The sequence below is a fragment of the Vicia villosa genome, linkage group LG4, assembly GCF_029867415.1.
Source record: "Vicia villosa cultivar HV-30 ecotype Madison, WI linkage group LG4, Vvil1.0, whole genome shotgun sequence".
NCBI lineage: Eukaryota > Viridiplantae > Streptophyta > Magnoliopsida > Fabales > Fabaceae > Vicia > Vicia villosa.
The window spans coordinates 7,375,946-7,391,420 of NC_081183.1; the positions used below are offsets into that span (position 1 = coordinate 7,375,946).

Genomic DNA, 15,475 nt, shown 5'->3' on the forward strand with positions numbered 1-15,475 from the left:
TAGTGACAACTTTGAAATTTGAACTTAATTTTATGTAAGGTGTAGAAATAGTCAGAGACTATAAAGCCAATGGATATCAAAATATTTTTTGTAATTAAAGATATTTCTTAAAACATATTTGTTTTTTTCCTAATTCAAGCTAGACAAAAGCCAAGTTTCAATTCAAAAGAACTTTGCTATTTTTACTATAAGAGTCTTCAAAGAGTGTTGTTTTCAAGTGAAATCCATTTAGAAAAAACACTTGTGTTAACACTTGTGTTTTTGTTTTGGAGAGTTCAAAGAGAGAGAGAAAAGAAAGAACAATGAAATTTGAGAGAAAAGAGATTATAGAAGAAGCAAAAAAACAACTATGGCTAGCAGGTCCAATGATATTGGTTTGTGTGTTTCAAAACAGCTTACAAATGATATCTTTGATGTTTGTTGGACATTTGAATGAGGAATTGCTTCTTGCTGGTGCTTCTTTGGCTATTTCATTTGTCAATGTCATGGGCTTCAATGTATTGGTATGTTGATATCATTTTCTTCATTTTTCATTTTCATTTTTATTGATCTTCACTTTCTTCATTTTTGTTGAAAGTCATGGTAGACATGTTTCATTGCACTACTAAAATATATTTAGTATCATGTCAACTTGTGTTTCAAAAACACTTCATGCACTATTTTTAAGATTTTTTTTAAATTTTTGTTTACATTATATGCCTTATGTTTAGATCTGGGTTGGAATTTAAAATTAATTTTGAATGTATAAAATTAATTTTAACTTGACTCTCCATTTAGATTATATATCAAAAAAAGTCCGTTGTTGGCCATTCCACACGCTGCCTAGAGAAGCGTTGTTATCTCAAGTACTACTCCGACCTGATTTATAAGTAAATATTCTCTTTTTAGACTCATTGAATAATGAATGTATTTCTCTATATGTTTGATTATTTTTCTGGTAAAATTAATTTTGTCTATAAAGTTGATTCAAAGTTAAAGTTCAAATTTATAGCTTTTAAATCTGGATATGTTGAACACGCTTTTATGTAAATGTATTTAAATATAAAAATTTCTTTACTTCGTCTAATTTACTTTTAATCATAATCAATTATACTAGATTAATTTATATCATTGTAGAATTAAACACATGTTAGATTATTTGAAATGTGTTTTTAAGGTAAATGTTAACATTTTTCTTATTTTTAAGAAAAATGAATATTTTATGAACATTATTAATAGAAATAATTTGCTTATAATTTTAAAATTATTAATCTAGTACAAGTCAAATATTTTAATATATTTTACATATTGACAAAATTTCTTAACAATTTTGGTGTTACTAACAAAGTACAACAGTTGTCAATATCCCTAATTTTATTATAAATTACTTAGTTTATTAATCTATCAAATTTTAGATTGTAAAATTTATATTTTTGGGAAATCTAAAACTTATATCATGATGATAATATTATTTCAAAAAAATAATTTAGAATAAAATTATTATTATTGAAAATGATAACATTGATAATTATTTTACAAATAAAATTATAAAAACAAAGATAATGATAAATACAATATTATTTTTCTTTGATCAAAATACTATATTATTCTTTGCAACTACGAATCAGGCTTAATTAGTCGTTCCTCTGAACCACGAAACCAGATTAGTTGGTTCACTGTGTAATTCAGAATTAGTTGACTAAAAAATATACTATACTATTCTTTGCAACTAATGTTAATGTATGTTTAGATGGGTATGTCAAGTGCACTAGACACATTTTGTGGTCAAGCATATGGAGCAAAACAATATCACATGGTTGGAATCTACACACAAAGAGCAATGATAGCTACAACTCTTGTTAGTATCCCATTATCAATTATTTTGGCATACTTAAAACCCATTTTAATTCTACTACATCAAGACAGAGCCATTGCATCACAAGCTCAACTCTTTGCTCGTTACTCAATTCCAAGCATTTCAGCCAATGGCCTTCTTAGATGCATTGTTAAATTCCTACAAACACAAAACATTACTTTTCCTATGGTGGCTACTAGTGGACTCACTACATTGATACATGTTGTTCTAAGTTGGGTTTTCATTATAAAATTTGGACTTGGTATTGAAGGAGCTGCTATCACAATTTGTATCTCCAATTGGTTTAATGTGATACTATTGGCATTTTACATCAAGCTATCATCTTCTTGTAAGAATACTTGGGTTGGTCTTTCAAAGGAATCTCTTCACAATATTCCTCAATTCCTCAAACTTGCTTTTCCTTCTGCAGTCATGGTTTGGTATGATATTTTTTACAAAAGTTAAATACTTTTTTTTATTATAAAAAAAAAAAGGCTAAATACTTCATTTGACTCAATTCTAAAAATAAATTATTATTTTTTAAAATTATTGAATAACTAATATCTCCGATCTATATAAAACCCATCTTTTAGAGTGTAGAAGATTGTCTATAGCTTTTAAAAACTTAAGACGGTTCTGAATTTATATATATAGTTCAGATACATAAGACTTAGTTATTCAATAAATTAAAAAAATATATATTTTATAATAAAACCCGAATGGAGTATTAAACACTTGTTATTCTTTAAAATATCTATCTAATTGCATCTATATTACATTATTGTTATGTTATAGTTTGGAATCATGGACATTTGAAATAATGGTGCTTCTGTCTGGTGCTCTTTCTAATCCAAAATTGCAAACTTCAGTGCTTTCTATATGGTTAGTTTCTCTTAAATAATTAGAAAACTCCATGTTCTTGATATTATATTTATTTATTTCTTAAATATGACCAAATGTACTCTTTTTTTTTAATATAATTTTCAGTGTTAATATAAATGGTATGTTCTGGATGGTACCATTTGGAGTTAGTGTTGCTGGAAGGTTAGTCTTTCATGTTAAACTGTATTTATTTTGATTAATCATGATAAACTCTATTAATAATCCCCTTAGCCTTTAATATAATAAAAAGTTTGATTTATTAGTTTTATTGAATAATCAACGCAGATGTTTGTATAATAAATCAAATATATTGTATATTGATTATTCAATAAATCTAAAAAATAATTTTTTTTCTTATATTAAAGATCAGAGAGTATAATATTTAACAATATGAATCTCATTACATATTTCTACACAACAGTACAAGAATCTCAAACGAACTAGGAGCTGGATGTCCAAACACTGCATATTTAGCTGTAATAGTGACCTTAATCATGGCCTTAACCTTTGGAGTTATAGAGTTTGCTTTTCTTTTGTCGGTATGGAAAGTTTGGGGCAAAGCTTTTAGTAACGTACGTGAAGTAGTCTCTTATGTGTCTTCTATGACACCGATTGTCGCAATATCTATCTTTATAGATTCATTTCAAACAGCATTCCAAGGTAATAATATATCTCAGATACATTGATTATTTAATATATATATATATATATATATATATATATATATATATATATATATATATATATATATATAAACAAATTTTCTCTTATAAATAAGACGAGAGGAATACTACATTGTTTCTGAATGTTACATGGATCGAAAACTAACTAATTATTTGATTGTGTGAAAATTGTGTGAAAAGGTATTGCCAGAGGATGTGGTTGGCAGAAATTTGGTGCATATGTTAACCTAGGATCTTTTTATCTTGTGGGAATTCCTTGTTCTGTTGTATTTGCTTTTATCCTCCACATGAAGGGACAGGTAAGACTTTTTTTTAATCCCTTTTATAATATTGCTCAGAAGTGATTAAACTAGTTGATTTAGAACTATTCTAAATTTGAGATTATCTTGATTCTTTATAAATACAGGGATTATTTTTAGGTCTTACAATAGCACTTATTATTCAAGTCGTGTGTTTTGTTATCATCACAATGCGCACTGATTGGAATAAAGAAGTAAGTTTTCTCAATTTCTAATGATTTTTTTTATCAACACAAATTTAGTGGTTTACGGATATACTGACTTTTATGATTGCGATGTCAACCGAATTGATGCCTATTCTACAAAAATAAAGAAAAATTTATAGGTGAATTTTGAAAAATACATTAATTTTTCTCTGTTTTTGTCGAATTAGTATCGAGTTGTAAGAATTTCAAACAATTTTTAATTACCAATGTTAACAAGATTATGTTACATTGTTCAGGCAAATAAGGCTGCAATAAGAGTAGGAGGCAATGGAGGTCAAGTTAATGCACTTCCCCTTGAAGAAATTAATGTTGCAGCTAAATAGTTAGAAACCTAAACTGTTATTTTATGAGTAGAAAATTTATGTAGAAAATAGAAATAAAATTCAGTATCATGAACTTAATTAAAACCATAATTATTATTTGAGTATATCATCAAAAGAATCACATTTTTCTTACACCTTTTTCGGTTATTAATATAACTAGGTTAGCATTTCATTTTATTTTGTTTCATATGTATCATATAATTTGGATGATGTGAAATTTTGTTTGAATTTCTATTTGAGAATGGGTGAAAAATGGATGACTTTTGAAAATAGTGTATGAAATGGATTAAGGTGGAATATAGCTATTATTTTTATATATTATTTGAATGTCCTACTATAAAATTGAGAACATTGTTTTGTTAAGCCAATTAAGATGGTAATTGTACATCAACATCAAATTGTATGGTGTTAGTTCAAACTTTGTGGAGTTTTTTTTAGACGATGACACCTTCAACTTGTTATTTCCACGGCAAGAAATTGTTTTCTTAGAGCTTGATTGACAGTTTTGATGCAAACGTATTTGCAGAACCCGAAAAAGCAAGTTTTGTTGATGTTGCTTGAGAAGTTTGAACTCCATGGTGTGAATCCTATGGTGAAATATTTAATTCGGCCAATGAAGTTTCTCTAAAACTTGATGCATAACATGTTTTACAGTATATAAAGCTTTTTTGAAGCTTTAATCTTCAACGAATATGATGATGATGCAACGAAAAATGGTCTCTATTAGGCGTATGATATCATATTGAATGAACATTCATTGAACATTCATGCATGTAAGAGAAAGAAGAGAAAGGTTAATCAAGATCTTGTTGCTTTGATATTATGTTCATCATATTTGGAGAAGCTAAAGTTTTCCTTTTATACAAGCTAAAATCATCAAGTTAGTTACACATTCTAACTTGAAGTTAGTTACACAACCTAACCATCCTAACTAACTAACCAACCACTTAACCAACTTTACAAATATAGTAAACATATCTTTGGTTGGTCTATACTCCAATAACATCATATCATAAGGCGTGGATTCGAATTTCGTACATCCCACTTATTCACCTTTAAGCGATGAAACTTTACTCTCCAGACTAATAAACCAAAATATAGGAGAAAAAAAAAATAAAAGAGAGGATTTAAAAGGTTTGGGTGTGTATTTTTTTGAAGAGATAGTAGAAATTAGGTTGAAATCGGCTTTTAGTCTCTTAATTAAATCGTTTGTTTTGCGTGGATCCTTTATCTAATAACGTTATTATTTAAAAAAAAATGAATTGACTAATTCAAAAAGTATACACTTCATATTTTATAAACTTCTTGGCAAAATAATCAACAAACCATTCATCCAGCTATGGAACAAACCACACTCATAAAAGCATTCAATCAAGCAACATCTCTTTCAAAATATTTTGTTCAGTAAACAAAAACCTGTCAGAAGCAGCCAAAAAGTACATGTTTTACCCTCAAAGTGTAAACAATAATTTCTCTTATGATGAATAACAAATTAATGTCGAAAATCGGTTTCACCAAACACTGCACCTCATAAGTCAGATACAGCAATGGCTACAGAAAATGCCCTCGGCATTGCCTTCTTCCGTGTACTTGCACGAGTTTTTTTTTTTTTTTACACAGAACACAAATTGAGAACAAAGGGTCAACAGAGTATGGTTACTGTGTCATTTTCTTCTATGATAGGTTATTTTGGGTCTCTGAACTGAACTGCTGCTGAAACGAGATGCTTATCAGCTTGCACAGCAACTTCTTCATTTAAACATCTCTACACATTCATAGCAGCTTCTTCATGCAGATCAACAAAGATAAGGAATGACAGAAATACAATAAAAGCTTATTCATTGCAACAATCGTCTTGTACTGGTGCACGGTCATATATAGAATGTTCATTCTTGTTACTGGAATTCTAGATCTAATTTTCTTTTTAAATGTGATCTGTCAGCACTGCAGAACAAAAGAAAAACCATTATTATGCAGCTTTGAAACGTTTGGATGATCAATATTATTATCTACTCGTCGACTAACCTGTTAATTGTTGGTCTGTTTGGAGGTTTTAATCCAAAGATAGAAAAATCAAGTGACATTGGTGCGGGATCACTTTTTCCTATATTATCACCAGCGGCCTGTTCCCGGTTAGAATGAGTATCATCAACCTTGTCTCCTTGCAACGAACTTCCTTCAAGTCCATCGCGTCCTGGCATTACTCTCCTAGTCTTTCTAGGAGGTGATAAGACTGTGGGACCCTCACGTGGATTCAAATCTGATTCCTTAATTTCCTTCTTAGGGGCTGGTCTTGGAAGCTTATCTGGATCTGTGGGCGGAGGAGGACAAGTAAAGTATCTGAAGTGGAAGAGGAGATTAAATTAAGGAAAACGAAAAAAGAAATAAATTGCTTAATTTTTTCGTTAACAGAATCTTTAAAAGATTATACCTGTGTTCTAATGCCTGCTGCACCGAAATTCGTTCCTTTGGGTCATATGTAAACATCTTAGACAACAAGTCTAAAGCATCTTCACTTGCCATTGGAAATAAAGAACGCAGAGGAGGGGCAGGCACATATTGATATTCGACATAATCAGGAAGGTATACCATATCAGACCACTGAGAAGGAGATGGAGTTCCAAATGCTGCAAAAATCTTTCCTAATTGGTCCATATCACTTGAACCCTACAAATAAAACCCAAGTCATGAAATTATTATCCAAAAGAAAGATGCTGAAGCACACAGTCATGATATTGAATGGTTATTCTCATCCTAAAATGATATATGGCTAATAAGTGGTAATAAGTGAAGAGAAGAAAAACAAAATATCCCATCATTTCCATAAATATCAACCATTTATGATTTACCACGTGAATAATCCATCACTATGAGAATCATAATTTACCTGCAAAAAGGGCCGACGAAGAAGAAGCTCAGCAAATATACAGGCTGCAGCCCAAACATCAACTCCTGGGCCATACTGCTTAGTACCAAATAATAGCTCAGGTGCTCTATACCACCGTGCAAACACCTATTCAAGTATTCGAGAGATTCATTAAGAGAAAGTGCAGAATACAGACATAAAAACAAAACAAGTAATGTTCAATATTATGCAAAAGTTAACGTGTAGAGACTATAAACTTTTAAATTTAAGGATAGACAAGGGTTCAAACAGAACTTTTTCATCCCATAGAAGATTGAATATAAGCTGCTACTAGTTCAACAGATTATACATCACTAATATGGTTATCCTAGAAAATCACAATTAAAGAACATGAGGAAGGGATGACTAATGCTATAATTTGATTTATATTCAGTTTACTAAGAATGCTGGGTTTTATCAAAAGAAATTAGTTCATCTTAGGGGGCGTTTGTTTGTGGATTCTAAAAATATTTCTGGCAGTACCTTCATTCCATATTGCAAGTTTACTACAAAAGTGCTTTTACTCCAGTGCCATTGTTTCTTATAACAAAATAATGATTTGGTTACCTAGAACAGATATTCATATAATATTCATATTCAACTTCTCCACATACTAATAAAACCACTATTCCGGCATTATTCCAATCGTTGGCCAACTTCAGAAATCACAATAATAATGATATCTTATTATAAGACCAGTTTAGCCGGAAGAGTATTTTATGAATTGTAATATCTATTTTTGTGAATACATATTGAAAATAAAGCATAAGATTCCTGGAAATTAACAACACTACCCAAACACTATTTCAAAAATTTATTTCTTGCAAAGTTATGCCTGGGGAAATTATTCCTGGAATTAAATTTTGATACCGGGAAACAAACTCCCCCTTGGAATTTGGGTAAGACCTAACACAACTCTACAATACCGGCCGGCTTGTAATACGATGATTGTCTAGACACAAGGCTACTGGGCCTGATGCGCAACCAAGCACACTAAAGGTGTTGCACCAGTGCAATGAATGCAGACTAAGTGGCGAAATAAAAGACCATAGGGGTGGCGGCTATTAAGGCAGATTTTGCAACACCACCATTCACGTTAGACCTGGACCGCTGATGATGCAAGCAACCCCCAACAACAAATAACTCAACCTAGACTTTATATGTTCTAATTAGGTGTTATCTCTGGCTAATGCGAGATTTGGGTTTTTCCTAATTGCCAAGGGCTATTGGGTCTAGTGCTTGGATAATATGGGCGATAATAGAACTAAGATAGCTCGGATATCATCTTATGTTTTGATCCTAACTCAGCTCACAAACTTGCTTATAAGCTGAGGATTGTCCAAACCTTATAAGCACTACAAAGGTTATATCTGATATCTCTAGGCAGTGTGGGAATAAACCCACCTGTTCAATCCAACACATTTATAGTGTTGTACCACTGCAATGAAAGCAAACAAACGAAATGACAAATAACTGAACATAGGGATGGCCACACAATTTTTTCCAACAATTTCCAAAGGATTCACATGCTATTGTACATAAAAAATTAACCTGATGAGTGAACCTGCGATCCGGGCTTCCAAATATCCGTGCTAAACCAAAATCAGCAAGTTTCAGCTGTCCATTAGGTCCTATCAACAAATTATTAGGCTTCATATCCCTGAAAATACAGATGAAAACTTTTCAGTTATAAACTAATAATACATTTCAATTATTAATGACCAAACCAGTTACATTACCCACCTATGCAATATCCATTTTTTGTGACAATGAGCAAGACCTTTAAACGTCATTTGAAGGTAAGACTTGATATCCCCCGGTGAAAGGAAAATATTCCGGTCTCTTATGACAGCTTCAAGGTCTGTCTCCATGAATTCAAACACAAGATGCAAATTCCCTTTATGTGGGAAGCAATCAATCAACTCAATTATATTTGGATCATTGAGCTCTTTAAGCAATTTGATTTCTCTAAGAGCCGTAAAATTCACCCCTTCTTTCTGCTTGCCAATCCTAATCTTCTTAATAGCAACCGTCTGTCCCGTCTGTCCATAAAATAAATACATCTTTGTAAGGACCACAGGATCATAATAGTACCACTGATGTGAAATCATTTTCACTATTGAATAAATACATCTTATATCCAGAACAAAATCAACTAGTAACCCTCACCAGTCACCACTCCAAAAAAATTTGAAATTCGAATTGACCATTGCAAGTTACTAGAAGAAAATTACACAACTGCATAAAATCTAAACTTAAACAACTTAAGAAACATGCTCATGAATATTATCCTAGGAAAGCCCAAATACTAAATGCAATATGAGACGTTACATTACTCCAAAGTTCAATGTAAAAATGCATTTTTTTTCTTCTTATTTCAAGATTCCTATAACACCCATCTACCTATAACACATTCAAACATCTCTTACAACTTCCAAATTTAATTTAAAGCTCCAATTTTCACAACCCAGAAAGAAAAAACTAAAAAAAAAATCGTTTTTCATTGAAATTTCTCACAATTACTCAACAAATTAAACGAAAAACTGGACATTAGAGGAAAACCCCAAGATTTACCTGGGTATCAATGGCTTTGTAAACGACACCATAGGTACCTTCACCAAGGACCTCACGTTTGAGATACCTATCAGCTACTTTCTTAGACGGATCTAATTCAGTCATTTTTGCGGCAAGGATTGTCAATTGCAGCTACGGAAATCGATAATTAAGGAGCGGGTAGCGGTTAGGGTTTGGGGAGTGTGAATTGGGAATTTCAATAAGGTTTGAAATTGAGATGAAAAATTGAAGATTTGCGAGAGAGAGAGAGAGAGAGAGAGAGAGAGAGAGAGAGAGAGTAGGTGGAATCACAAAACGGAGAGAAAAAGAGAACAGGAGCGTGTGGGAGATGCAACGGCTATACTTGATAAAGTATTGGGCTACAATTATTAATAATAAATTCAATGCCAATAAACATACACTTTTTTATAATGAATCCATTGCCATTAAAGATACATTCTTTTTTTATGCAGGTTGTAAACCTAAACCTAATTCATTCAATTGAACATGTCTTTAGTTCAATTCACGATATAAAAAATAATTAATCATAATTTTAAGTGTGAAGTGAAATAATAATATGTTAAATTAAATTAATCACTTTAATATAGGTTTAAAGGTAGTGTACGTAAAAATAAACATAAAAAGAGACGCGTTCAAAAAATATTAAAGGTCTAAAACGTGTTCATAGTGCTAAATGACCACTGTGTTATAGACTTGTACAAGAAACTTTGAATAGTTGAGATGACTTTCATCTGAACATTGTCACGAGTCAGTCAGTCATGAGTCCTTTACTTCTTTCTAGAAGGATATTTCGGTTGGGGACTCTCCTCTTCGTCTTAGATTCTCTGTGTTTTTCTTGATTTATGACTAAACTTCTAATTTTGTGGAGGAGGTTGGAAGATGGGAGGGGGGAGAGTTGGGTCTGGGATCTCAAATGGATGAGACATTTCCTCTTTGATAATGAGATGGCTTTTTTTAATAGATTTCCAATCTGTGATTAGTGGCTTCATCCCTACTGTTGAGAGGGATGTGTGGAGGTGGTGTGAGTTGACTGATGGAATTTATTTCGTATATTTCGTGTCCCTTTTGCTCTGGATTTCCTGTCCATTTTGTTCATTGCACATTGAGTCATCCTCTCATCTCTTTGTGACTTATGCGCTTGCGTCCTCCTTTTGGTATATGATCTTAGGTGGTTGGAGTTAGGGATGGTAATGAGCAGGGTTAGGGTAGGGTACTATAGTACTCGTCCTGATACCCACATGAACATCAATGTTCATACTCGTACTTGTACCCTATGGGTACCTCAATACACTTACTCGTTTACCCCCGTTTATTGTTAAATTAAATTGATGAATTATAAAATATCATATAATTTTAAGTTTTTTAACCGTATTAAAATAAAATATGGATGTTATTGTTGAATTAAGAAATAAATAAACATTTTTATTAAAATGTATAATAGTTTAATAGTGATATATTTTTAAAAAAATTGATAAACATGTATTTTTATATAATAATATTAACGACATTATATAAATATGTAGTGCGGGCATAGGGCGGGGTGGATAGTAAGATATTTGTGTCCGCACTAATACCCGTTTATTTTAATGGGTAATTATCCGTGTCCGCGCTCATACCTGTTTTGCGGATTTTTATCATATCAGTTGTGGACATTTTTTGCGAGTACCTAAAGAGTATGGGTCAAATTGTCATCCCTAGTTGGAGTGGTGTACTGTTTTTCCTAGTGATATCTTGGCTCTTTTCATATGTTTATCTCCTTGTAAGGAGTTTTTAGGACTAGAGGGAGGTTGATGGTTTAGCATGTCATGGTTAATTCGATTCGAAAATCTTGGAATTATATAAACTTTTCAGGTTCTTTGTGACACCAAAAGATGTGGAAGGCATGAGCACCTTCTTGGCTTGAAAATGGTATCTCGATAAATCTGTGAAAAACTTATGTGTCTTCTCGGCCTGGCTAGAGAACGCTATCCTAGTCAATAAAGAGTGAGTGGTTTTGAACTGGTTATTTTGTATTGGATAGTTATAGCCTTGTCTTTTGCTGGTTAATTTGTTCGTTTTATCCTCGTAGTTTTGTTTTGAATTGGGAGTTGTTTTATCTATAAAAAATTGCTTGTTCATGTTAGTTTTAATCCCGATTTTGATACTCCTTATATGTCTTTCATATGGTATTCTCTTATACTTTGGACATAGTATCTCCACTCTCCTTATTTTTTTATATTTTTCTCTTTTTCCTTTAAAATAAAAAGTAGAAATAAACGGAGAGAAATTCTTTGGCCACCTCCCTATCTTCTAGTCCACCTCTGGTGAAAACCCCATTATACCCCTGACTTCGGAAATGAACTTCCGAAATGCATGAAAAAGGTGTTTTCGGAAGTTCATCTCCGAAAGCGCCTTTTTTTTTTAAAAAAATGTCTTATTTCGGAAGTTCATTTCCGAAACTACAATTTCGGAAATGAACTTCCGAAATAAAACGCGTTCTGCAGATTAAGCAGAACTCTCCCCCTCCCCCAAATCATTTACCCTAATCATCATCAAACACTTCCATAGGCGAAATTTCTGCAGAAGCAAGTGTGAAGTAGCCAAACTCTTCTTCCAAACTCAACCAAACTCATCATTAAACACTAATTGGTAACTTTATCATTGTTTTTTCAAGTTTTAGATCTATTTGATTAAACTATATTAGGGTGTTTAGAATCTGAAAAAATGACATTAAGATAGCTTAGTACTGATATTAGGATGTTTAGTAGGCAAAAAAATGGATTTGGTTTAGGTTTTTGGGTCTGCCATTGGAGGTTGCAGAGAAGCTCTGCGTGGGGGTGTTTCGGAAGTTCATTTCCGAAAACACCTCCATCCCAGTTTTCGGAAATGAACTTCCGAACTGTACCAGAAGTTCATTTTTTTTTTGTTTTTTCATTTGTCTCGCATATTAATCGATTTCGATTGTTTACAGGATCATGTCAGACCAGCCAACACGCATCAGACAGGGGAGAGAGTCCCAGACTGCGTCGGCTAGACGCGAGCGGGCGGCGGCGCAGCTGGCGTTGACCCAGGGACGGGGACGCCGTGTCCGCGTTCCACAGGACTTGGTGGAGAGTTCATCTGCTTCAGGCTCTAGGAGTAGGCTGGCTCGGGTATCTTCTTCCCGCCAGCGAGAGGAGGAGGATGAGGATGAGGAGGAGGAGGAGGTCATACCGGATGTTGACCCTCCAGTCGAGGAGGAGGAGGAGCAGGAGGAGCAGGATGTGGATAGCTTTCCGGGAGGGCCTTTTGACACTTCCCTGCTGATTCACTACCAGGATCACGTCGCTCGGCGGATCTGGGAGGGAGAGGTATTTTTTTTAACTTAGCCGTTTATTTGTCACCATTTTTTATAATTTTACCGTTTATTTCTCGCTTATTTGTTTTTTTTTTTAACAGGAGAGAGAGCCATTGAAAATGGTGAACCACTCCAGGAAGATTTTCGGTCTGTTTAAACCAGCAGCTCAGTGGTTTAACGACCACGTGCGAGGTTCAGGGCTTAGCGGGCTCTGCATGACCGGGTACACCACCATCAGCACCGGCATGCAGGGGGCATTTGTGGAGCGCTGGCACAAGGAGACGTCATCTTTCCACCTGCCGGTTGGGGAGATGACGATCACCTTGCACGACGTGCAGTGTCTTCTCCACCTGCCGATTAGGGGGCCGCTGTTGGACCACTCCCGGATCCAGAGGGTCGAGGCCATCGAGTGGATGACGCTCTATCTGGGCATGGAGGAGGAGGTTGCTCACTTTGAGTGCGCCACGACATCTGGGCCTCATATCCGGTTCACCACACTGAAGACTTATTTTGAGCACCATCTGGACGCGGCTGCCGAGGCCGAGGCTGCGGGTGACGAGCTATTCACACAGTATCACCACGACTGCGCTCTTCGGTGCTGGTACATGCATGTGGTAGGCGCTGCATGCTTTGTGGACAAGAGCGCCAGGTACGTCGACGTGACCTACCTCCGCTATTTCATGGACCTGGATACCGTTCACTAGTGGAACTGGGGGGCAGCTACTCTGGCATATCTCTACCAGAAGCTGAATGAGGCCTCCAACTGGAGGACGAGGCTGGTCGGATCCTGCACTCTGCTTACGGTACGTTTGATTTTAACACATTCTCGTATTTATTTATTTATTTATGTTTCGTATTTATTTTTAATACATTATCGTATTTGTGTTTCAGAGCTGGATCATCTCCTACTTCTCCCGCATCCACGGCTTCCACATCGATCCTGCGTACGTTGACGCCATGCCCAGGGCCGCCAGATACGCCCTCCAGAGGGGGAACGATGCGGTGGGACCATACCGCCTGTACCTGGACCGCACGATGCACGACGACGTCACCTGGAGGCCGTTCGCCGACTATGTCCCCTTCGACGGGGTTGCTCTATATTCAGGCTGGTTGGCATGCGGGACCGGCATCATGGTCCGGTATCTCCCGGAGCGGTGCATGCGGCAGTTTGGGTTCGTGCAGATCATACCCAGGTCACCCTTCGAGGCTGCTCCTGACACAGTGACCAGAGTGCAGCTCACTGCCATATGGGAGGAGTGGCAGCATCATGTGGTACCGGAGGAGTACCGTCGCATGCGGGTCACCCAGGACTGGCACAGTGTGGAGGGGTACGTCACATGGTTCTACCGGGTGTCCCATCCTGTCTTGAGACCCGACGTTCCCGGCGCTCCTAGGCCAGCACACGAGGAGATCCTGGAGAACCGGCAGGCGGAGGATGACCACGCCATTGATCTCCTTCCGATCTGCCAGCGGATAGAGATGCTTGGGCGGGACGCGTTGGATCGAGGTGTCATTCATCAGGGCGGACCAGAGGCAGTCGCCGTGATGGAGATCATCGTCACTGATGCGGGCCGTGCGGCGGGGTACAGGCGGCAGAGGAGGGCCCAGGGTGAGCGGGTTAGGCACACCCAGTAGTGGTGGGGTTTATTCATTTTTTGATTTTGGATTGTATATTTAGCACACTATTTTTATTTATTTCGGTTTGTATATAATATTTTCATATTAGTATTTTTTTTGTTTATTTATCATATTAGTGTTTTTAGTCTATCTATTGTTTATTTTATTTGCCGGTAACGTTTAATTAAAATGCGGTTGCGTTTAAGAAAAAACATTAAAAAAAAACACAATTTCTGCATAATTCGGAAATGAACTTCCGAATTCACCCCCCATGAGGTGTTTTCGGATGTTCATCTCCGAACGCACCCCCCATGAGGTGTTTTCGGAGATGAACTTCCGAATCAAGGAAATTTTTTTAAAAAAAAAAGCGCTTCGGAAGTTCATTTCCGAAGCAGGGGTAGTTTGGGAATTTCGCTGGGGGTGACCCTCCATAGAGAAAGAGAAATGGGTAAAGAAATTTTCATAAACGGATTAGGTGCCATAAAATATATAGTTCATTTTTTATAAAGATGTCAATATTCCTCTTTTAGAATTTAGTGCAATGGAGGCTAAGTGATTGAAAGATGTAACTTTAACCTAGTCGTAGTGTTCTAGTTTCCATAGTTTATTTATCCAAAAAAAAGAAAAACTAGACTAATCAAAATATGACCAAGTTCAAAATAGCCTCTCTTTTTATATTCTGGGTCACTTTCAGTTTCTTAAACTAATATATATATATATATATATATATATATATATATATATATATATATATATATATATATATATATATATATATATATATATATATATATATATATATATATATATATATAATATTGGTATTCTTCATTATT

The 15,475-nt window shown here is 34.9% G+C and overlaps 2 protein-coding genes across 2 annotated transcripts; one reads left to right on the forward strand and one right to left on the reverse strand.

Annotated features, from left to right (window-relative positions):
- The first annotated feature begins 256 nt into the window (after positions 1-256).
- On the forward strand, positions 257-4,323 carry LOC131598754 (protein DETOXIFICATION 16-like). Its single transcript, XM_058871328.1, has 8 exons — positions 257-503; positions 1,730-2,274; positions 2,630-2,716; positions 2,822-2,878; positions 3,138-3,376; positions 3,580-3,698; positions 3,806-3,892; positions 4,141-4,323. Exons 1-8 carry the CDS (start codon positions 303-305, stop codon positions 4,225-4,227), a joined length of 1,422 nt encoding a protein of 473 aa, XP_058727311.1. The 5' UTR covers positions 257-302; the 3' UTR covers positions 4,228-4,323.
- Positions 4,324-5,593: 1,270 nt separating this feature from the next.
- On the reverse strand, positions 5,594-10,049 carry LOC131594398 (cyclin-dependent kinase D-3). Its single transcript, XM_058866514.1, has 7 exons — positions 9,707-10,049; positions 8,876-9,174; positions 8,684-8,792; positions 7,115-7,240; positions 6,659-6,894; positions 6,253-6,567; positions 5,594-6,171 (listed from the first exon to the last, which is right to left on the reverse strand). Exons 1-7 carry the CDS (start codon positions 9,809-9,811, stop codon positions 6,123-6,125), a joined length of 1,239 nt encoding a protein of 412 aa, XP_058722497.1. The 5' UTR covers positions 9,812-10,049; the 3' UTR covers positions 5,594-6,122.
- Between the last annotated feature and the right edge of the window lie 5,426 nt (positions 10,050-15,475).

What these genes read in the sequence shown, in the direction of transcription:
- LOC131598754 (XM_058871328.1), top strand. Translation starts at nt 303, where the DNA reads ATGAAATTTGAGAGAAAAGAGATTATAGAAGAAGCAAAAAAACAACTA. An exon ending in TCCTCCACATGAAGGGACAG is followed by an intron (nt 3,699 to 3,805) that starts GTAAGACTTTTT and finishes TTATAAATACAG; the next exon opens with GGATTATTTTTAGGTCTTAC. An exon ending in GCACTGATTGGAATAAAGAA is followed by an intron (nt 3,893 to 4,140) that starts GTAAGTTTTCTC and finishes TACATTGTTCAG; the next exon opens with GCAAATAAGGCTGCAATAAG.
- LOC131594398 (XM_058866514.1), bottom strand. Translation starts at nt 9,811, where the DNA reads ATGACTGAATTAGATCCGTCTAAGAAAGTAGCTGATAGGTATCTCAAA. An exon ending in CAGCAGGCATTAGAACACAG is followed by an intron (nt 6,568 to 6,658) that starts GTATAATCTTTT and finishes CTTCCACTTCAG; the next exon opens with ATACTTTACTTGTCCTCCTC. An exon ending in AACAGACCAACAATTAACAG is followed by an intron (nt 6,172 to 6,252) that starts GTTAGTCGACGA and finishes TTTGTTCTGCAG; the next exon opens with TGCTGACAGATCACATTTAA.